Source organism: Neofelis nebulosa, chromosome 8 (assembly GCF_028018385.1).
Source record: "Neofelis nebulosa isolate mNeoNeb1 chromosome 8, mNeoNeb1.pri, whole genome shotgun sequence".
NCBI lineage: Eukaryota > Metazoa > Chordata > Mammalia > Carnivora > Felidae > Neofelis > Neofelis nebulosa.
In genome coordinates this window covers 25,152,510-25,176,595 of record NC_080789.1, presented here as the reverse complement: position 1 = coordinate 25,176,595, position 24,086 = coordinate 25,152,510, and the positions used below count along the sequence as shown (strand labels likewise).

General features: G+C 39.6%; 1 protein-coding gene and 1 long non-coding RNA gene across 4 annotated transcripts in view; one reads left to right on the top strand and one right to left on the bottom strand.

Moving 5' to 3' along the window:
* CCDC38 (coiled-coil domain containing 38) overlaps nt 1-24,045 on the bottom strand; it is a 59,202-nt gene extending 35,157 nt beyond the window's left edge. For all 3 annotated transcript variants that reach the window (XM_058741723.1, XM_058741724.1, XM_058741725.1), the window contains exons 1-7: nt 23,853-24,045; nt 14,679-14,732; nt 10,863-10,963; nt 9,537-9,702; nt 3,968-4,032; nt 1,073-1,236; nt 882-962 (exon numbers count right to left, since the gene is read on the bottom strand). In XM_058741723.1, the coding sequence (XP_058597706.1) occupies nt 882-962; nt 1,073-1,236; nt 3,968-4,032; nt 9,537-9,702; nt 10,863-10,963; nt 14,679-14,718 (617 nt within the window). In that variant the 5' untranslated portion in view covers nt 14,719-14,732; nt 23,853-24,045. The remainder of the gene's footprint in view (nt 1-881; nt 963-1,072; nt 1,237-3,967; nt 4,033-9,536; nt 9,703-10,862; nt 10,964-14,678; nt 14,733-23,852) is intronic.
* Nucleotides 2,580-4,194, top strand: LOC131519059 (uncharacterized). Its single transcript, XR_009265434.1, has 2 exons — nt 2,580-3,636; nt 3,683-4,194. It is a non-coding gene; the product is annotated as an uncharacterized LOC131519059 (long non-coding RNA).
* Nucleotides 24,046-24,086: the final 41 nt, after the last annotated feature.

Genomic DNA, 24,086 nt, shown 5'->3' with positions numbered 1-24,086 from the left:
AGGCTCCTAAAATAGAAGAGGCTTCTGTAGCCAGAATGTGTTTGAAAACACACATTCTGTTAGTAGCAATTGGTTTCAAAGAAACTACCATCCACTTCGTTTATTGTATTTTAGAGGGGTGTTGTCCTCTTTTCTGAAAAATCTAGGACTTGGTTTTAGAGGAAAGTTAAGCATCAAATCCTCAAAAAGAAAAAAAAACCAAGTTTTAGCATGACTTGATACAAAGGCTAGTGTCTCCTGGGTCATGAAACTACTGTCCAAGAATGATGATAGAAGGAAGCTTCTTTAGATATTTGAAATTAGATCAAATGAGATACACTTGACTACAGAAGAAAACATCTGGGCTTGAAAATAAAAAAAAAAGATTGTGGTGAGTGGTATAATAGTTTTATCCCAGCTTTCCCCTCCTGTAATTTTTGTCATTATAGATCCCAGTTTTTAATATCGATTCTAGGTTCAACTAAGTGTAAGTATAAATATAAAAAATTTTGCCAATTATGGTTTTAAGATGGCTGTAAAATTGAATCCCAACTTTAGAGATGTTAAAATGTGGGAAGAAAAATGCCTTAGAATGAATGAAAGAGGGCACTGAGAAAATAATTTATGGTTTACTCTTAATGTTGGCTTGCTTCTTTTCAACCAGTTTCTAGGCTTTTATATTGACAAGTTAGAGGAACCTTTTCAACCAGAGGTCACTGTACTCTGATACCCAGGCAGAGACAGACGATCCTTGATTAACACATTACTTATTTTAAAAATGAGGTCATACTTATGGAATCATCAATAGATAAGGAATATTCCCACCCAGGTCTTGCTAGGCACAAGTAGGTTTCAATGGGGCATGGAGATTTGAGAAGGAAAAGATGGCACCCTGGGCTCACCTTTTCACTGCCTGTACCTCCATATTTGCTTTCTTTAGCTCTGCTGTCATTTGGAGTTTGTTTATAGTTTCCTGTGCTGCACTGAAAAGTAACAGAGATTTGTTAGTTTGTTTTGTGTTGTATTGTGTTCTGAGAAACTAAAAAGAAAGACGGAGGAAAAAAGGCAATTTGGCTAGAGTGAAAACACGAACATTTTAAGGGCGTCTACAGATCTCTGGTCATTTTCTCGAAGGAACTCTTCAAAGGCCATGGCGTCTTCTTGGAGCTTTTTTTCTGCTTTTATGAGTTGCTGTTCCTTCACTGCTATGAGTTTTTCAAACTTTTTAATTGTATTTCTTTTGGTTGAGAGAGCATACTAGGAATGTTGAAAACAGAAGTGCAACATTATTCCACGTTTCCAGCCCGTTGCTAGTACATTTCTTTCAAAGTAATTTTTTTGTTAAGTTTATTTATAAGAGAGAGCAAGCATGAGATGGAGAAAGGCAGAGAAAGAGAGAGAGAGAGAGAGAGAGAGAGAGAGAGAGAGAGAGAGAGAGAAACCCAAGCAGGCTCTGTACCTTCAGCGCAGAGCCCGATGTGGGGCTCGAACTCATGAACCATGAGATCATGACCTGAGCTGAAATCAAGAGTTAGATGCTTAACCGTTTAACCAATGGAGCCACCCAGGTGTTCCCCCATTGCTACTACATTTCAATAGTCTCATAATAAAGGGTAAAATAAATTGCATACTAAGTGATCACTTGTATTAGAAATAAAAGCATGGGGGCTCCCAAGTGGCTGTTGACTGAGTGTCGAACTTCAGCTCAGGTCATGATCTCATGCTTCCTGAGTTCGAGTCCCACATTGGCTCACTGCTGTTAGCACAGAGCCCACTTCCTGTCCTCTGTCCCCCTCTCTCACTGCCCCTCCCCCACTCATGCTCTCTCCCTCTCAAAAATAAAAATAAAACATTGGAAAAGAAATAAAAGCATGCCAAGTCTTGAGACTATATAGCCTTTATCTCATGAGGGAATTTATTTGGGGACCACCAGGAGACTGTTTCCTTTCTTTCACTTTTATGAAGAGCTCAGTATTGTTCCCAAATGGCTGTGCCCCACAAATCAAAAGTAGCTGCATATCCCCTCAGGCTCTATGCTAAGAAATAAAAATAAAAATGAAAAAAGCTACATGTCCCTCCAAAGAGCAGGTCCATCTGGTATTATCCACAATAGCCCTCCAGTATTTCTGGGCATTGAGAAATTGTGCTGTCTGTAGTCACAAAGTCTCCTCCATTAGGAAGTAGCAGGAAAGAATCAGGTTTCCCTGCCATGCCTATAACACATTTCTCCAAGCTGCCCAAGGGTAGGGGTGTTTAACCAGCCTCCAAGAGCCCTGTTTAGATCCCAAAATAAACTTTGACATCTAGGTTTTATTTTTTTAGTACATAATGTAAGAATTTGCTTGGGTTTTTAATGCCGTGCAGGAAAAAGAAATTATAAAGTCACATAATAAAAATGAATTTAAAATATTTAAATGAGGAGATTTTAAAGAAATATCAATAATTACCCCAGATTTATAACAAAACAAATTTCATTCATTACTTGACAAGTATTTATTGAGTGTCTACTGTGTGCTGGGACTGTTTCAAGTGGTGCTAACAGAGCAATGAACAAAATAAACAGATTTGCTTTTATGGGATATACATTCCAGTGGACAGGGGGATAAGTGGTCCAATGGGCAAGGGGGGCAAAGGCAGAGGGTTGCCATTATGTAGAGCCAAGAAATGCCTCCCTGATTTGGTGAAAATTAAAGAGAAACTGGAAGGAAATAGGGACCAAATCATGGGGATATCTGAGGCAGGAATGTTCCTCTCAGAAGGAAGAGCCTTCTGTGCAAAGGCCCTGAGGCAAGGGCAAGATTGGTGTGTCCTAAGAACAGCAAGGAGGCCAGTGTAGTTAGAGGAGAATGAGCTAGGTGGGGAGTGGTAGGAATGAGGTCAGAGAGAGAGAGAGAGAGAGAGAGAGAACAAGCCAGGGACAGATAAGTCACTAGAGGTCTTCAGCAGAGGAGGGGCATGTGTGGAGAAAAGACTCCTACCTTTGTGTGGAGAACAGACTGAGTGTAGGGAGCAAAAGCGGAAGCAGGAGACCAGTGTTCAGAAGTTATAACAGTAATTTGCACAAGAGATATTGGTGACGTGGACTACAGTTGCAGCAGGGGAGGTCATGAAAAGTAGTGTGATTATGGATATATTGGGAAAAATATATTTGAAAGTATATTTGGAGCTGGGTTGTAAGTAGGAGAGTTGAGGATAGCTTCAATATTTTTGTCCCAAGCAACTGGAAACGTAAAATTGCTACTCACTGCAATGGGATCACTACATGAGATGGAGATTTTCAGGGGTAGAGAAGAGTATAGAAGGGACAAACTTTTGGAAAGTCTGAGTTTGTGAAGTCTGAGGTGCCTATTGGGCATCCAAATGGAGCCGTTAAGAACCGTAGTTGCCTTTGTAAGTCTGGAGTTCAGGGAAGAGGATCAGGTAGAGAAATAAATTTGCAAGTTGTTAATAGGGAAGCGGAATTTAAAGCCATGGGCCCGGAGGGGTGTAGATAAAGTACAGGGTGAGGAGTGAGCCCTGGGGCACTCCAACATTTGGAGATTGGAGAAAAGAGGAACTGGAAAAGAAAACTGTGAAGGAGTGAGCAGCCAGTGATGAAGAAGAACTAAGAGACAGTGGGTATTGGAAACCAACCAAAAAAAGCATTTCAAGAAAGAAGTCATTACCAAATGACTTAAGGTCATTACCTTAGGTAATGACTTAGGTCATTACCAAATGACCTAAGTGCTGCTGACGGGAAGTAAAAGGAAGACTATGAAATGACAAATTGAACTTGACGATGGGAAGGTCACTGGTAACCTTGACAAAGTAGTTTTGGTGGACTGATGAGGACGAAAGCCCAACTGGAGTTGTTTAGGAAAGGATAGGAGGGACAGTAGCTCTGGAGACTGTAGTGGAAAAATAAAATGTCAAGGTGAAAATTTGGCAATGCTACGCAAGAAGTCTTCTATTTGACTAATGGAAGGAAGAAAGAAATTATTTTTACTACCTCCAGCAGAAACCTGTCTCTCTGGTCATTAATAAATTCATGAATGGTCCTTTTTGTGTCTGCACCTTCAAAGAAAATGGAAATAGACTTAGGTTTAATTCATTATCCCTCAAAAGCCTGTATAAAACAAAAGCCAAGTAATTAAATCACTGTATACAGTATGTATCTGACTTTAAAAAATCATTATACCTTCAAATAAACATTTTTCCTAATCACTCAAAAGCTGATTTCATAATAGTAACTATCATTTATTTTATGTCCATCATATTCCAAGAACTTTATTAGACACTTTATTTTTTTAATGTTTATTTATTTTGAGAGAGAGAGATTGAATGTTTGTGTGTGTATGTGTGTGTGTGTGTGTGTGTGCTGGAAAGGAGCAGAGAGAGAGGAGAGAGAGATACTCCCAAGCAGGCTCTGCACTGTCAGTGAGACCATGACCTGAACCGAAATCAAGAGTGGGATACTTAACCAACTGAGCCACCCATTTGCCCCTCGGCAATTTAAATAGATTACTTTATTTAATTTTAACAATAACCCCAACGAGGTACATATTTCTATCCCCATTCTATATGTGAGCTCAGAGATGTCAAGATACTTGCCCAAGATAATAGAGCTAACATGTGGTGGAACGGGCATATGACTCCTCAGCCTGTGCTAAAGAAGACTGAGCTGTTTTAAATCTTAGTGTTTTGGCCAATCTAGATATAAAAAACTGAAGTCCTTTGGCAAAATGTCCTTGGGGGTCACAAACCAAATTTACGGCAGGATGGAAAAAGATGACTACCTTTACTATCTAGCAATCAAAAAGATCAGTTTCCTTTCAAGGTTTCTTCGTTCTAGAAAAATTATACATAGGCTGCATTTCAATAATGTTCACTTCATGAAGAACCACCAGAATGTGGTATAGAACAAAGTCTTTTGCTTAAAATGTAAATAGAAGTAGAAAATAGTGTTTTTCTGTTTGTTTTTAAAGTTTATTTTTGAGAGACAGAGCACGAGCTGGGGAGGCAGAGAGAGGGAGAGAGAGAGAATCCCACAGGGCTCAAACCCATGAACCGTGAGATCATAACCTGAGCCAAAGCCAAGAGTCAGACACTTAACCGATTGAACCACACAGATGCTCAAAAAAATCTTGTTTCCCAAATGACCAGTGAGCCTGTACTGCATGCACTAGGAAGGAAGCCCACAGTCTTGGACCGTATTCTGCCTCTGCCTCTTACTAGCTATGAGGATGTGAGTAAATTACTCACCCTCTCCAAGCCTCAGTTTTCCCATCAGCAAAAATGAGGACACTAATTGTGGTAAATTGTCTTATTGTTCCAAACTATTTTCTGCCCCCTCTGTAAGAAGATTATCTCCCTCTTACCACCCCACCCTGCCCCGTATCAGGCTTGACCATTGACTGGATTTGGCTCATGCAATACAAGAGGAAGTGATCTGTGATGCTTCCAAGCACAAGTTTTAAGAACCACCACTGGTTCTCTCTTTCTCCTTCTGCAATAACTCCAGCAACATATCAGACAGGGGTTGTTCCTTCAGTGCAGGACCCAATGAAAAGCACCAAAGTTGAAAGGTGAATGAGAAATAAACTTCTGTTGTTGTCAGCCACTGAAATTTAGAAATGGTTTATGACCACAGCATAAGGTAGCCTAATGGATCATTACTATAATTTCTACCTCATAGTGGTGTTGCGAGAAGGAAGTGAGGCAACATGCTAAGAAACACGTCATAGCTTCTTAATCGCTAGCTATTATTAAAAATACAATTAGAACGAGTAATCACTTAATTTTCCCAGGTCAGTAATGATAGCAATTATGATTATTATAATCATTAATAGTTCTGTGATTATGGGTAACAAACAACAAGATTTGGAGTCAGACATTGGTTTGAGTTCTGTTCCACCTAGTGACCTTGAATTAGTGATTCAACCTCATTGGGCAATTTTCATCAGAGGAGGAGAGGAGGCAAAAATATCTAACAGCATTTTGTTGAGGATTAAGTAAAATAACATATGTGAAAGGAATAAGCACCTGGTTATAACATAGTTTTCTTTTTAATGCATAAACAAATTGATTATAAAAAATCCTCAACATTCATAAAATTAGAGTCGTAAAATGAACTGCCATGTACCTATCACCTACTTCAACACAATCAACATTTTACTAATCTTGTTTCATCTATTGCCACCCCTCACTCTCCCCCTCACTGGAATTAAAAAAAAAAATTTTTTTATGTTTATTTACTTTTGAGAGAAAGAGAGAGAGAGAGAGACAGAAGTATGAGCAGGGGAGGGGCAGAGAGAGAGTGAGACACAGAATCCGAAGCAGACTCCAGGCTCTGAGCTGTCAGCACAGAGCCCGATGCGGGGCTTGAACTGACAGAGTGGAGATCATGGCCTGAGCTGAAGTGGGCCGCTTAACTGACTGAGCCACCCAGGTGCCCCGCCCCTCACTGGAATATTTTAAAACAAATCCAAACCATTGTTACCATTGAATCCATAAACCCTTTAGTATGTAACTCCATCAGATAAAAGAGTCTTAAAACATAGTCATAATACAGCTATCATACCAAACAAAATGCACAATTCCTTAGTATCATCTTTACCTACTCTGGGTTCAGATTTCTCCAGTTGTCTCAAAAATAACTTTTTAAAATTAAAAAAGTTAAAATATAAACAAAGATCAGTTTGGTTGGCATAAGTCCTAAAGTCAATTTTTTATGTATAACTTCCATCCCCATCCCCCCATAAACACTACCTTTATTCCATGCCATTTATTGGTTTAAGAAACCAGATCAATTTCCCTGTAGAATTTCCTTTATAACGAGATTGCATCCTCATGGTATTATTTAACATGTGCTCAATCTCCCACGTTTGTTTGATTAGATTCAGTCTCAATTTATTTAAAAAACATTTTTAATAGAAAAAAAAGCATGAAAGTGCTTACTGTAGCTTTGATTTGGTCACTTGTGATGGGTCAGATGAATTGGAATCAATTTCAACATAAAAAAAAAACATCTTATACTGTCCTTTCTGTTTTTTCACCAATAGAATTTATTAGAAACATTTCAATAGTGTATGACACATCCTATCTTTTCCTTTTGTCCTCTCAGAGCATAGATCACATGAAAGGAATGATTTTTTTTAATTTTGGAGTTTTTTAAATTCCAAATTAATTTTAAATTTTTTAAATTTGGAGGAATTTTGGAGACAAATTCTGTGTATGCTAAACTTATACAGAGACTGATAAATATCAAGTCTAGAATTCAAAGAGAAATGCCAGACTATGTAGGAAGAGATACTTTTTTTCTAGCTGTATTGAGATATAATCGGCATATAACATTGTTTCAGTTTAAAATGTAGAACATGATGATTTGATACACATATATTATAAAATGATTGCCATAATAAGATTAGTTAACACACCTTTTACCTTACATTATTACCATTTTGTTGTTGTGGTGGTGGTGAGAACATTTAAGATCTACTCTTGGCAACTTTAAAGTATATGATGCAGTATTGTTAACTGTAGTCCCCATGCTATATGTCAGATCTTCAGAACTTACTTATCTTATAACTGGAAATTTTTACCCTTTGATCAACATCTTGCCATTTTCCCCACTCCCCAGTCCTTGGCAATAACCAATCCTCTCTGTTTCTATGAGTTTGGCTTTTTTAGATAAAAAAAAATTCTATACTGTCCTTTTAGTAAATATTATAGTCATGCTTACCACCTTAGGCTACTTTAACATGATACTATCTGGCTGACTTGGTGTGCTTTTATTCTTCCACGCCTAAATAGACTGGTTGTAGTGGGTTTCCCATTTTGGCTCTTCTAGCTATCTGGAAGGTTTTTGACAAAGAGACCACATATGATAAAGCCCTCCCGGAAGCACTAGTGTTCCTCAACACCGGAATACCTCATCACTCACTGGGGATGTGGTCAAGAGGTGTTGCCCTTTGAGAGTAAAACCAAAGTCAAGCTGCCAGCTGCATTTAGGTGGAAATGACACATCTATTATGCAGCCTAACCAATCTGTCTATGACAGTTTCTGTGTAATTTTTTGAGGTGATCTAGCAGTTGGCTGCTATTGCATACAGAAAAATAAAATAACTGGGCTCCCAAAGTAGGGGTCATTTGCTCATTTCACATCATGTGGGTCTGTTTCTAATGAGGATCCAGGCAGGAAATGTAAGGTTGGGAAATGGGGGTTTCAACCAAATCAACTCTTGATTGGAAAGAGTCAGAGGGGGATTTATTTTCAATGAAAATGTCCAAATTGCTTAACTGTGTAACTGGCAGAAACTGACAACCTGATTTCCATTGTTAACAGAGCCCAAATTGCCTTGGATAATACCAAACAATTGTACCATTTCCTTTTTGAGAGTTTACTGTATGTCATTTACTCTTAAGAGGCCAGTAACTCCTCTGTCAACTGGCATGGTGTTAAACAGGGTCATCTGCAAAACCACACTTGCTAGGTGTCTCAGAAGTGGTAGTGTCACAAGGATATTTGAAGGTGGCCACTTTGTGTAGAACTCTAAAACATATCCCATATCATTTTAAGTGCTCTTGATAACTTAAGGATCACCATTCTACAAAGGTAAACTATGAGGCACACTACTGAACCTAGCTATTCCCTACTAGAGGTATAGTCACTGATATCACTATGTTGCCTGTCATTCACACTTTTTCATACAACTATGTGCAGGATATGTGCCTCTAAGATCTTCTAAAAAGAGATAATGTGGCTTTCTTCTTCTACACTAATTATAGTCTCCCAAGTTCTTTCCTAAGTGGCTGGTTTTTTTGTTTCGTTTTGGTTTTTTGTTCCCTAAAGATTTTCTTTTATCACAATTTGGGAAAGTTACCAAAATTTTTAAGTTTCCACAACAAATCCTGCGCATTCAATGTATCTTCCTTCCTTCCTTTTTAGTTTAAAAATTTGGACAAAACTTACTTTGGTGGAAGATTTTATGACCCCCATCATCCTAGCATTAATCATATCAATGTCATTGGCTTCCAACTGCTTTCTATGTCATTTGTAGGCACTTCTTGATTCAATAAGTAAGAAATGTCCATGACATTTTGATGAACAAGTTGCCCTTTTTCATAGAGCAAGAATTAAAAGCCTATAATAACTACATGTTGCCTTCAAGTGCCCTTGAAACAGGTTATGTCTTTGCAACAAGGCTATTAGCATCCTGATTCCGGATATGTGAGTTTTATGGCCTGGAAAATCAAGACTTCTCTTAGAAAGTTTTCATATATTTCTACATCTAGAAACGAGTTTAAATGGCCCATGCCATAACCTTTAATACTGTATCATTTGGGGAGTGACTTTCTTCCTTAGAACCATGAAAAGGAGTAACAGTCTATTTCTTGGAAAAGTGTGTTTTCTTATTTAAAATAGATTTTTCTCCCAACTCTCAGCCCCCATTTACAAAGGCTTCCCCACCATAGTATGAGATAGTATACTTTTTTTTTTTACCTCCAGAAAAGCCCCCAAACCTGACATTAACAGTAAATATTCAAAACAATGTTCTTAACCAGTAATTTAGACTTACCTTCTGTTAATCTGAGAATAAGAGTGGGATCTAGCCCAAATTTTTCAAATGAGTCACCAGCTGTGTCAGAGTAGAATGCTCTTTGGCCCAGGTGTGAACGACTCTTCATTCGAGATGAAAAAGTAGACTTTTGGTAGACTCTCATGCTGCGGTTTATAAATTTTTCCTGCCCAAGTGGAAAAGCTTAATGGAATTTTTACTATATAAAATGTTGTCTTTAAAAATAGTGATCATATATAAAAATGTCATTTACAACAAGTCTTGTTCTCATTACTGATATATTTCTCAGTAGTGATACATTGAACAAGCAACTTTGAGTTCTTAACTCTGAAGGACTGGGTCTAATTTTCAGTTCCTTCTCTTAGGAAGCTGAGCACAGATATAAAGACATTGAACATTTCCCAAACAGGTGCATCACAAATATGAGACTGGAAAGTGCTCTGGCTTTATTTTCATTTTCATCTTTTAATCTTATCTTGCCCAAACTGCAGGTAACTTGGAAATTCCACTATTTTGAAAGGACTGGTTCTGTGGAATTGAATTGAAAACTTGAGAGGAAATGGACCTCTCCAGTAGACAGGAAGAAATCAGCCTTTCAGTTTCAGAATCTTTGCTCAATTTAATTTTGGATTTTCAATAAAACTATACAACTCAAGCATGAAACCATCACCTTACAGATGAATCAGTTAGTGAGCATATCTAGATACTTTTTCATTCTAATTAGGATTTTAAAAATCCTATAACCAATCTTTACCTCTAGGAATAAGGAAAGCCAACCTCATGAAATCCAAATTGTGTAATATAAGGTACAATAATATAAGTAGTGAGATTAACTGCAGGGCACACACCACCACCATCACCACCACCACCCTTCTCTCCAACAAGGATGGGCACTCCTTTCTCTACATTTCTTTTGTATGCCTCTATTACTGTGTTTTATCAAGTCTAAGATGTCACTTATTGTAGATGCACTATCACTTTATGCATTGCCAATTATGCATGGCACCCCATCTATATATGCTGGATCCCAATTTCAGGAATGAGAAAATGTGAAAAAAATATGAACATTAGAATCAGTGAAGTGGGGTATACCATACTTGTCATATGCCATTGTCATGGTGCGTCTGTCTTCCCCCAGTAGGTGGTGATCCCTAGGTCTTTACTGTTAGATGATGTTCCTTTTGTGTGTGCTTATACTCCAGCACAGTGTACAATGCATACACAGACATCTGACTCCATGTCTTAACCCAGCAAAATTAATAAAAGTGATAGATAGGAGGATAGGTTTCTAACATTAATTGGGTTTAGGCTTTAACAAAACTTTACCTTTTTCTTTGCTGCCACTTCATTTTCTTTGAAAAGAAAGAGATCTTTGAAAAAGATCTTATATGGCCTTTCCTTTTTGACTGAGTCTTCTTTTCCTTTATCTGTTAAAAAAAAAGGAAAGAGAAACATCTGTCATCCCTGCTCTGTTGACCAGAAGGGCGAGGCTCCCCCTAGCCAGGGTACAGCAAATGGATAGGTGGGTCTCTGAGGAGGACACAGGCAGCCTTTGCCTCCCCAACTGAGGCAGGGATGCAGGGCCTGGATCTCAAGGGCAGAAGACACAGCTCATCTGTCTGTTTCCCATGGCATCAAGCAGAGTGCTTAGTACTTCAAGGGGGATAAGTCTGTATTTGTTGTGTGAATAGATAAATGGGCCAATTACAAGATAGTGGGATCATATTTTGAGGCATTAAGATATTGCTTCTTTCCATCACTACAAATACAACTACATTCTCTTATACCACCATTTCAGCAGCAATAGACACAGCCAATATCCTTAGGGACATCCTCAGTCCAGACTCGAGAGTCTTCAAAAAAAAAAAACAAAAAAACAAAAAACAAAGATAATGATGAGTATTGGTGAGGATCGGAGGAATTGGAATCTCAAACGTTCTGCTAATGGGAACGCAAAATAGTGCAGCCACTTTGGAAAACTGGCAGTTCCTCAAAAAGCTGAACATCTGGTTGCCATGTGACCCAGTCATTCCACTCCTAGAAATGAAAATGTACGTTCACATGAAACTTGTACATGAATGTTTATAGCAGTATTAGACATAATGGTCAAAAGATAGAAACAATCCAAATATCCATCAACTGATGAATGGCTAAACAAAATGTGGTATATCCATACAATGGAATAATAATCGGCCATAAGAAGGATACATAATACAAGACTGATGAAACTTGGAAATATATTAAGTGACAGAAGCCACATTAATTCCCTACATTATAAGATTCCATTATATTTCATGAAATGTCTAGAATAGACACATCCATGGAGCCAAAATGTAGATTAGTGGTTGCTGAGGGCTGGAGACGAGATGGAGGAGGGTAAGAGGTGACGGCTAAAGACTGCAGGGTTTCTTTCTGAGATGATTAAAGTGTTCTAAAATGGACTGTGGTGATGGTTGCAAATATCTGTGAATACAAACCACACACTTGTACACTTAATAAAAAATAAGCCTGGCTATAAAGGGCTTGGGGCGGGGGGAGATGGAAAGGGAGAGGAAGAGAGGGAGAGAGAAGTCGACTGAATTTCTGAATGGACTTTTTGTTTTTATTTATAAAATCTGAAATGATAAAAGGTCTTTCTCTTTTTCTTTCTTTATTGCTTCCTAATGTTTGAGGGTGGAAATTTTGACTTTAAATACCACTGGCCAGAAACAGGAATACTGGAGCTTGGAACTGTTACCTTAAGTCAGTGAAAAGGAAAGGATAACTGAAGACACATCTCTCTGCCCCAGCCCCTGCACCTACTCTCACCTCCCCAAATATCAGAATGTCTTGAAAGCAACACTCTTCTCCAAGTGGCTAAGAGATTCCCAGCAGGGCTGGGAATTATTGGTCTGGAGTTTATAGGCTGCCTGAGAATTGGCTCTTTGCCCAGGGATTCAGTTGGGAAAGTGGGAGTGTCTGGGATAGAAACCTCAGACACATTTTTTCTGCAGGTAATGGATTAGGAAGAAAGAAAATTACAGAATAGAAGCCTTTGGCTCAACATGGAATGTGGAATTTTCTGATCACCTCCTATTCACCTTGTGGGTAAAGGAAGGATCCCCTGCCCTAAATAGGATGAGATGGATGAACATATGACACTCAATACTGGACTGATGAGATAGACAGCATCTGGGATGCTGGGATATTAGTCCCTTATATGCCCAGCCCAGGGGAGGAAGACACCGCCTGCCATGCAGGACCACATCATGACTGCACTTAGGAGCAGAGCGAAACAGCAGGGATTGCAGGAGACAGGCTTTGTAGTAATAAGAGGATAAGGTGCCCCCTGCTTCCCATAACAGGATGTAATTGACTTATGAAACCCATTAGGTTGAAGACCAGTGGGGTGTAACTGGTCCAGTTGATGGGGAAAATAGGTGGGGAACCTTTCTCACTGAGTGGAGGTCGAATCTGGCAAGAACAGGGAGACTTACAGTTCGACCTTTGGGGATCTGTGAAACTCAAAGATGTCAATGCAATACATGAAATTTTAGGCTTTGTGATACATGAGCAAAGACAGGTGAGGGTAAGTCCAGGCAGCTGGGCTTGGAGACAGCAGGAGTATAGAAGGGCAGAGCCAACAGACTGAGGCTCAGGAGGAGACAACAGAAGTCAAGGACCCAAACGGACTTAGGGTTGAGTGGCATTGCCAGTCTATGACCTGGTGGTACCCTATACCACCATTCTGAGGCCAGAGCTGGACCTGACATCCCAGGATGGGACCACTGATGTCTTCCAAAGGGTGAGGCATTGGTAGGCTGGACATCTCTCCCTCCACCAACTTTCTCTCCTCCTAAGAAAAACCTTACAAACTTAATGTCCACCCCACCCTAGGTGGCTTAAAATTTTAAGTGCCCGATTTTAATCCCCTCTGACCAAGTTTAAGTATCCTGGATTGACAAAATATTTTTTCTCTTCTAACTCCAAAGCCAAATTCTTTTTGGTTATAGAGAAATAGAAAAACTAAAACTCTGAATACCAAGTATATTAATTTTCTATGGCTGCCCTACTAAATTACCACAAACTTGGCAGCTTAAGACAAGAGAACTTTATTCTCTCACAGACCTGGAGTTCAGGAGTCCAAAATCAAGGTGTCGTCAGGACTATAATCCCTCCAAAGGCTCCACCTTAGCCCTTCCAGCTTCTGGTGGCTTCAGCCATTCACTGCCTGTGTAACTCCTGCCTCCATTCACAGGGCCTTCTTCTATTTTTTCCGCTAGTCATTGGATTTAGGACCGGGCTTATATCCGGGATGATCTCATCTTGAGATACTTCCATTACACTTGCAAAGACCCTTTTTCCAAATAAGGTCACATGGCAGGGACACAGACAGCTACCACCATTCTGGAGGGCCGCGTTCAACTTGCTCTAGCAAGTTTCCTGAATTATAAACTCACTATAAGCATTGGCTCTTAGCCAACCTTTCTCCCCACCTGAATTACTTCCTAGTCACATAGAACTAGGGCTGCTATAACAAATCACCACAAATTAAGGGGCTTAAAACATCAGGCATTTATTCTCTCACAGTTCTGGAGGCCTGAACTGAATGCATTGGTTTGGTTTTCTCTGGGAGTTTCTGAGGCAGAATCCATTGTATGACTTTCCCCTAGCCCATGGAAAATGCCTGTGGAATGCCTATTACCTGTAACATACTGTTGGCATTACCCAATTTTCAAATCTTTGTCAAATTTGTAAGTGAAAAAGAATTTATTCTTCTATACCAATAAATATGAATTCCTTGTATATTTGTAAAGAAGCAGGAGGAGGAGAGAAAGGCTGGATAAGGAAAGGAGAGGACAGATTTTGATAAGATGTAGTTATTCATGTCCTTTATTATGACAAATAATTGAGTTGTTTTATGTCATGAAATTCCCCAGCAAACTAGCTAAGTATGACAACTTAATGCCCTTCTGATGTGGAGATTTGTCTTTGCAGAATTAAAAAGTGGAAGAGAACTTTCTCAGCAGGCCATTTATAAACTCTGTACATAGAAAGATGCTTGTCTTGTGGCATTCTCCTTTTCCTACTCTCCCAAGTCTACCATGGAGACTGACCATACCAGGCGCAAAGCAAGAACTCATTGACAGATTCCTTCTTTACCTCCAGGAGTCAGTGGTATCGGCAAAAAATATGATGACATTTTGTCTCCTGGACCTGTCCAAAGAAAAGGAAATACATTAAAAATAAATTCTGTAAACCTGTGCACACCGGGTGATGTATGGAAGTGTTGAATCACTAAATAGTACTCCTGAAATTAATATTACACTGCATGTTAACTGGAATTTTTTTTAACTCACTGGAATTTAGATAAAAACTTAAAAAAAAATAAATTCCATAAACCTTGTATAAAGAGGCTAAATTCAACAACCAGTGGTTCCAAATAGCCTTCATTACTTTTAAAAGTAGTATATGCATAAACTCTTTGACCCAACAATTCCAAATCTAGGAACTTATCCCAAGAAAATAATCAGGTAAGTGGGATAAATGTATGTACAATAATATTTGTTGACATGTTATTTAATAAACAGGGAATTGATTAAATAACTATGGTGTACCCATAACATGGATTGCCTTGTGGCCCCTCAAAACGATGCTGTAGTCACTATTTAGCTCTGTTAACAATATATTAAAAGTAAAAAACAAAATATTTCAAAATGGTGGGAATGGTGTGGGTTTTAAAAAACACAGACCAAATCAGATGCTTTAAAAGTTGTTCAGCCAAACATTAATAGTTGTTGTCTTTGATTTGGAGCAACCCCTCCTTTCATTTTTATCAGGTATGGGATTAAAGTTAGGTGCAAAATTTAAGGAAGTAGCCCTCCAAACTCAGTTATCAAGATAAATAACATGTCAATGCAAGTTTTTTAAAAATTCCAAGATAATGCAGAGGAAAAAAAATCTATGGTGAACAAAATATTAAAACTTTAAATACAGACAGGATTCGACTGTGAATTCATGTGACCCTGAGAGGGCATGCCTCACTTGTCACACCCGCGTCCTGGCCCACAGATCTTGTCTGTATTTACATTTTTGATATTTTGTTCATGGAACTTTTTGCATTAATTTTTATTTTTAAAAAATAGTGAATTAAAATGTTTGGTTTTGTCCATGCTGAGCATGGAGCCTGCTTGGGATTTTCTGTCTCCCCCTTTCTCTGCCCCTCCCCTGCTCACGCATGTGCATGCACTCTCTCTCAAAATAAATAAAATTAAAAAAAAAAATGTTGTTTTTGCCTTCCCCTTTAGGCTTCACACCAAAGGCAAATGTTTGACTTCCTTCACCCTAATCCTATTCTTGAATTTTTATACTTTTTTGTGTTATTCTCAATGAGTTTGTGTAATTTTTACAATGAAAAAAGTATCAATGATATTTTCATTAGGGAGGAAAAAGGACGTTTAGTATTTGATATAAAAACGTGTGCCTGGGGGCGCCTGGGTGGCGCAGTCGGTTAAGCGTCCGACTTCAGCCAGGTCACGATCTCGCGGTCCGTGAGTTCGAGCCCCGCGTCAGGCTCTGGGCTGATGGCTCGGAGCCTGGAGCCTGTTTCCGATTCTGTGTCTCCCTCTCTCTCTGCCCCTCCCCCGTTCATGCTCTGTCTCTCTCTGTCCCAAAAATAAATAAAAAAAAAAAACGTTGAAAAAAAAAATTAAAAAAAAAAACAAAAAAAACAAAAAAAAAACGTGTGCCTGGGGGTGCCTGGGTGGCTCAGTTGGTTGAACGTCAGACTTCAGCTCAGGTCATGATCTCATGATCCATGAGTTCCAACCCCTCATCGGGCTCTGTGCTGACAGCTCAGAGCCTGGAGCCTCCTTCGGATTCTGTGGTTCCTTCTCTCTCTGTCCCCCCTGCCCCCACTCTCTGTCTCTGTCTCTGTCTCTCTCTCTCTCTCTCTCAAAAATAAGTAAACATTAAAAAAAAATTTTTTTTTAAAAGGTGTGCCCTTGTCAGAATGGCTAACATTAACAACTCAGGCAACAACAGATGTTGGCAAAGATACGGAGAAAGAGGATCTCTTTTGCATTGCTGGTGGGAATGCAAACTGGTGCAGCCAGTTTGGAAAACTGTATGGAGGTTCCTCAAAAAATTAAAAATAGAACTACCCTATGACCCAGCAATTGCACTGCTAGGTATTTATCCAAGGGATACAGGTATGCTGTTTTGAAGGGACACATGCACCCCAATGTTTATAGCAGCACTATCAACAATAGCCAAAGTATGGAAAGAGCCCAAATGTCCATCGATGGATAAATAGATATAGAAGATGTGGCATGCATATATATATATATATATATATATATATATATATATATATATAATGGAGTATTACTCTGCAATTAAATAGAATGAAATCTTGCCATTTGCAACTACGTGGATGGAACTAGAGGGTATTATGCTAAGCAAAATCAGTCAGAGAAAGACAAGTATCATATGACTTCACTCATATGAGGACTTTAAGAGACAAAACAGATGAACTTAAGGGAAGGGAAGCAAAAATAATATAAAAATAGGGAGGGGGACAAATATAAGAGACTCATAAATATGGAGAACAAACAGAGGGTTACTGGAGGGGTTGTGGGGAGGGGTAGGCTAAATGGGTAAGGGGCTTAAGGAATCTACTCCTGAAGTCATTGTTGCTCTATATGCTAACTAACTTGGATGTAAATTTAAAAATAAGTAAATAAAATGGTAAAAAAAAAAAAAGACACTTGTTACGATGAGCACTGGGTGTTGTATGTAAGTGATGATTCACTGAATTATACTCCTGAAGCCAATATTGCATTGTATGTTAACTAACTAGAATTTAAATAAAAATTCGAAGAAAAAAAAAAGGTGTGCCCGCAATAGGTGTGCCCGCAATGGGACAAACATCCTGTTTCAGGTTGCCCATTTATTTATTTTTAAATGTTAATTTATTTATTTTGAGAGAGAGAGAGAGTTGGTTAGAGAGAGAGGAAGAGAGAGAATCCCAAGCAGGCTCTGAGCTGTCAGTGCAGAGCCCCACTCAGGGCTCCAACTCAAACTCACAAACAGTGAGATCACGACCTGAGCTGAAATCAAGAGTCAGATGCTTAACCAACTGAGCCATCCAGGCACCTGTAGCTCCTTATTTAAATTTTGCCTCAGTTCTCTGAAAGAACCACCTTGAAGAGCTAAGAGTCCCAGAAGCATTTGTAGCAGGTGATTAAAGATACAGACTTTGGAATGGAGAAGCCTGTTGGTTTGACATTTACAGATGTGTGAGCAACATCACTTAACATTCAAAAAATATTTATTGAGTACCTACTATGTGCCAGGCACTGTTCTGGCTGCCAGAGACAGGACAATTTAAAAACAACAACAGACAAAAAACACAGTTTCTTCATGGAACCTACTTTTAATTATTTAGCATCTCTGAGCCTCAGATTCCTATTCCAGAAAATGGGGATATAATCTCACCCCTTAAAGCTTTCATGAGGATGCAATGTATATGAACAACCAAGCAGGGTGCCTAGCATGCAGACCGAACTCAGTAAGTGGGAGAAATTTTGCACTAATATTTGTTCATTAGAATGCGATTTTACTTCCATGATTATAAAAATAAAAATGAAAAAGAGAAAAGAAATTACATTAAAGCTTAAAAAAATTTGTTTAATGTTTATTTATTTTCGAGAGAGAGAGAGAAAGCAGAGTGTGAGCAGAGGTGGGGAGGGGGAGAAAGAGAGGGAGACACAGAATGGGAAGCAGGATCCGGGCTCTGAGCTGTCAGCACAGATCCCGACGCGGGGCTCGAACTCACAAACCGTGAGATCGTGACCTGAGCCAAAGTTGGATGCTCAACCGACTGAGCCACCCAGGTGCCCCATATGTTAAAGCTTATAATAGAGAAAAGATTAACAAGAACCTACATCATTGATATTATACTTTTCAGATTACTGAAGATTTTTTAAATGTTTGTTTATTTGTATGAGAGAGAGAGAGAGAGTGCACAAGTGAGGGAAGGGCAGAGAGAGAGGGAGACAGGATCCAAAGAGGTTCTGCATTGGCAGTACAGAGCCCCATGCAGGCCTAAAACACAAACTGTGAGATCATGGCCTGAGCTGAAGTCAGACACTTAACCAACTGAGGCAGCCAGGCATGCCTGAAGATATTTTTCACAGGCAGTGGATTCATTCTGATAGTGGAAATTTCACGGGCCCATAAAAAAATTGATTTACTATTGGATGGCCAATAGTTAAGATTTGTAGGGGATTTTCTTATATTTGTATACTCAGCACTCCTCCAAATCCCTAAGATTTGGTTCTGTTCACTTCTCTCTTGACATACTTTAAATCTTTTAATTCTTCTATCTATCTACATTCACTCCCCTATCCATCCTCACTTTCATTCACTTCTCCCAAGTCTACCTGCAATAAAAATTTTTATCCATGGGTTCTGGCACTTTCTCACTCAGAAAAACCAGAAGTTCCCAGTCATCTAAGCCAACCAATAGCAGGTATCTGCTCTGATTCCATCTTTCTAGTAACTCATAGAACATTGAATGGAATCGGTAGTCTCTAAAAGCTGTTATACTTCTGTACTCCTGTACATATTAATCTCCCTATTGATCAATGAAGGGTTGGTAAAGAACATAAGAGAGAAGAAGAGAACCGGCTATTCCTAGAAGAGATTATAAAGTTCTCTGAACTAAACCAATATGATGTGTCAACCAGGAAAAGGAAGCCGAAGCCATGAATGTCTTTGTTGTGCAAAATAAAAATAGCACGATGACTAAACAAAAGCTCTGTACTGAAATCGAGGGAAAATGTCATTGGACTGCATAGCAAATACCTGCAAGTTCACATCTAAAATATTTGTTCAAATCCAACTTCCGACAGACAAAAAAGATGAAGAACTCAGAAAAAACTAAGGCTTCAAAATGGTGGTATGTGTGTGTGTGTGTGTGTGTGTGTGTGTGTGTGTGTTGGGGGTCACCTGCATGGCTCAATCAGTTAAGTGTCCAACTTCATCTCAGGTCATGATCTCACGGTTCATGAGTTTGAGCCCCACGTTGGGCTCTGTGCTGACAGCTCAGAGCCTGGAGCCTGCTTCCGATTTTGTGTCTGTCTGTCTCTCTGCCCCTCCCCCGCTCATGCGCGGTCTCTCTCCTTCAAAAATAAACATTAAAAAATGGTGGTGTGTGATTTCAAGCCATCATTTTTAGAGGTGGCATAAGCTAGTGATTAAGCATAGTGAAGAGCATGGACTTTCATTGTGCTCCTTAATTCTCACACTTCAATTTCCCCATCTTTCATTTCTTTCTTTCTTTCTTTCTTTCTTTCTTTCTTTCTTTCTTTCTTTCTTTCTTTCTTTCTTTCTTTCTTTCTTTCTTTCTTTCACTTTAGGGAGAGAGAGCATGAGCAGGGGAGAGGAACAGAGGGAGAGAGAAAGAATCCCAAGCAGGCTCCGAGCTGTCAGTGTGGAGCCTGACACAGGGCTTGATCCTGCGGCCCTGGGATCATGATCTGAGCTGAAATGAAGAGTCAGATGCTCAATTGACTGAGCCACCCAGGTGCTCCTCAATTTCCCTATCTTTCAAAAGGACTGATAAGAATAACACCTACTTCATGAGATAGTTAGGTGAGTTAACATGTGTCCCTCACTTTGGACAGCATCAGATGCACAGTAAGTACCATAGCAGTACTTGGAGAAAGCATTCCAAAGAGGAAGGATACCCGGTGTGTTTGAGGAATGGCAAGGAGATTAGTGGGACTTAAGCATAGTGAACAAAGCAGAGAGTGATAGATGAAGTCAGAGAGATAGCAAGGGCCCTGTGGGTCATTTCTTCAGTGAAATGAGAATCTGTAATGAACCACTCTGATGGCTGACCTGGGAAGAGACTGTACAAGGGGATGGGGGTGGAATAAGGACACCTGTTGGGAGGCTACAGTCATTGGGAAGCACGAGATAATGGGGACAGTAGTGGAAGCGGTGAGAGGTCGTCTGATTCTAGATACGTTTGGAAAATAGAGCCTATAGGACTGGCTGATGGTTTGGATGTGGGGTATGAGATAAAGAGCCCAAGAGAAAAAGGATAGTTTCCATGAATGGAGACAGAGAAGCTGTGGGGGGAAGATAAATTGGGAATATCAACATTTCAGTTAGGAACATGTTATGTGTGAGATATGTTAGATGTCTAAGGGGACATGGGTGTAAAATATACTGTTCTTCCAAGTGAACGCCGATCCTGGCTGATTAAATCAATGCTAGCCTTCCTCTAACATTATGCAATTATATGTGGCCACTGAGTCAAATTTTTTGATGTGGATCCTCACAGGGGCAACATGGATGACGCCGTGGAAGACCCTAACCTTGATGGCAGGTAGGTTTAAATCCTGCTTCTGCCTCTTATCAGCACTTTCTTCTTAGGTCTATCCTATTAAACTCAATGCACCTTCCATAAGGTTCTTCTTACATCAGGTGTGGATGCGAATACTTTTCTTACAGGCTTGTTGCAGTTTTCAAGCACAGGTAAGGTATGCAGTGTGCCTACTTATGGTGTGCTGATAGGGAAATAATTGCCTATCATTTCTTCAAGGTAGATATCCAGATCTTTCCTCTTTCTAGTCTGTTCTGCCTCGTGAATAACTGCCAGCATTTGACAAGAATAGGAGAGATAACTGATAACCAATTTTCGTAAGAAACCCTGAACTAAAATTCCTGAAACTGGTTCATTTGAGAGGACTCTACCAACAATATCAGTGTAGATTTGGGGTACCTGACCCACCTTTGTGTGCATTCTGAACACTCCAAGCTTTATGGAAGTGGAAAAAGAAGAATGGGGTTTTATAATGCCTAATCCTAAAGTCTGAGACCAACTCCTAAAATGGACAATAACAGTATCTACCAGATACTATTCAGAGCAATTTGTGTTTGATTTTCTCAACTCTCTTTATAACTCGGTGAAAATGGATTTACAGAGTCTCTCAGTAGGAGATAAAAAGCTTTGTTTATCTCCCATATGCAAAGATTTAGACACATTCATACTCAATGGCTTTCAGTTGTTGTTTTTTTTTTTTCCCACCTCCTTCCCACCCACTTGGACAAATACTAGGAGAAAGGGCTGTGAACTGTGTCCTTGGATGGTGTGGAGAGACCAGAACTAGCAATTTTTTGTTTACCTGAGAGCCAGGAACCACTAGGTCCTTGGCCTGCTTAATGATCTGCCTCTCTTGATTAGGTCAGAAGCAGAGCACAGTGATGAGGAAATTACCTTCAGCTTGACCTTTAAGGCCTTGCTGGCGTATTTTGTGTGGGCTTTTCTATTGACATTTCTGACTGCCCCTTTTGCAAACTGAAAAAAATAACTGGGGGTCAAGAGGAAGAAAGAGTACAGGAGTAGAAGTCAGCCAATGTGAGTAAGATGATGTGAAAAATACTGTGTAAACTAAGAAATGCTATAGGGATGTTGGTTATTGCAAAGGACATTATCTATAATTAAGTATTTAACAATGACCAAGGAGGAGAGAAGTTCTCTCTTATCCTTCTTGCTTGTCTGCAGGGGCTTTTCAGGCAATGTTGTATATCTGGACTGTAATTGATGCACTCAATTCACTCACAAATAAAAATCCCCATGAAAAGAATGACTATTTCTTTTAGACTTCCCCCCAAACTTGTAAGCTTTAAGTTCATAGTACATTCTGTGAACCCGGCAGGATATCTAGTGGCTGAAATCTTTAACTTAATTGACTTGTAAGACAAATAACAGGATTAAAATGAATAGTAGTATAATAACAAGTACACCTATAATTTGAGCTAGGCACTGGGCAAAGTGTTTTACATTTCATCTTATATAAAGCTCAAACAAATCCATAAAATAGAAAAAGGCATGAGAAATGGATGAAAAAACTGAGGTTTAGGAAAGTTAAGTACATTTCCCAAGGTCAAACAACTCATAAGTAACAGAGTAGGATTAAGACAAGTTTATCGAACCCCAAAGCCTTCTATATTTCTATAATTTTACCCTCTCCTTTACGTCTACAACTTCATAAGTCTGCAAATAGGCCTGTAATTGCAAAATGTAACAGATTCAAATCTTTAGCAAAAATTTTATAATATAAAATTTTAATATTTTTCTATGAATTATGACTTTATGTTTGCTTTTCACTATTTCTATTTCTCTTGTACTATTTCTCTATTATACATTTCTCTTTAAAACTATAGGGGAGCTGGGGCGCCTGGGTGGCGCAGTGGGTTAAGCGTCCGACTTCAGCCAGGTCACGATCTCGCGGTCCGGTCCGTGAGTTCGAGCCCCGCGTCAGGCTCTGGGCTGATGGCTCGAGCCTGGAGCCTGTTTCCGATTCTGTGTCTCCCTCTGTCTCTGCCCCTCCCCCGTTCATGCTCTGTCTCTCTCTGTCCCAAAAATAAAAATAAAAAACGTTGAAAAAAAAATTAAAAAAAAAAACTATAGGGGAGCATGGGTGGCTCAATCGGTTAAGCATCAGACTTCGGCTCAAGCATGATCTTGAGGTTGGTGGGTTCCAGTCTCACAGAGGGCTCTGTGCTGACAGCTCAGAGCCTGGAGCCTGCTTTGGATTCTGTGTCTCCCTCTCTCTGCCCCTCACCTGTTCATGCTCTGTCTCTTTCTCAAAAATAAACATTAAAAAAAAAAAAAACTGTGTATAGACACACACATCTGTTTGTGACTATGTGTCTGAGCTGTGAGGAATATATGCCCCCCCGCCCCCCGTAGGGTCTCTTTTATTCACATTCTCTATTGAATTCTTCTCTTTCCTACCAATTGGTTTCTCTCTTGAATGGCCAAAATATGAGAGCTAAAGTATATATTCTTACTTATTTGTTCATCTAAAGGATTTTTTGCTTTCTCTTCTTTGTTTTTAAATGGCTTTTAAGTAACACTAAATTGACTTTCTTTTACATTTTATGGTCTTACAGGTCTCAGCCTGCGTTTATGGTCTGTTATTCGTGTTTATCAAATGCCTTCCTTTTGATTATAGTCTTTGCTGGGCAGGGAAAGTGCCTTTCCCGTCTTTGTAAGTTCCACAATCTAACACAGAGCTTCTAATAAAAGCGTCTAAACAAAATAAAATGATTAAGAAACTTAAAACCCAGTGCCTGCCAGTGTTTTCACAGCAGTTGATAGGCAAGAAGAGATGTCGGTGAGAATTACAGACCATCTTGCGTAAACAGACTTGATTCTGTCTCCAACCTTGGGGGCAAATTGAGGGTAGGCCCACCAGTCACAGCTGGGTGTGAGGATGGGAGGTGAGGGGGGCACTGAGCTGAAACCACTTTTACCTCCAAGAGTTTGGATCCAGGAGCCGGTCCAACCTATCCTTCAGAAAGCCGTTAGTAACGGGACGGAAGGACAGAAACGCCAATCGATTCTCTAGGCTCGGCTCTATCCTCCCTCGCCTGGATCCCGCTTCATCTCGGGGACCTTCTGGTAGGGGAATCTGGAGCGGAGCTGGCCAACCGAAAATTGTGCGTGGCACCCGCCACCCGGCTTCTCGGCCGCGCGGACCCAGGAGC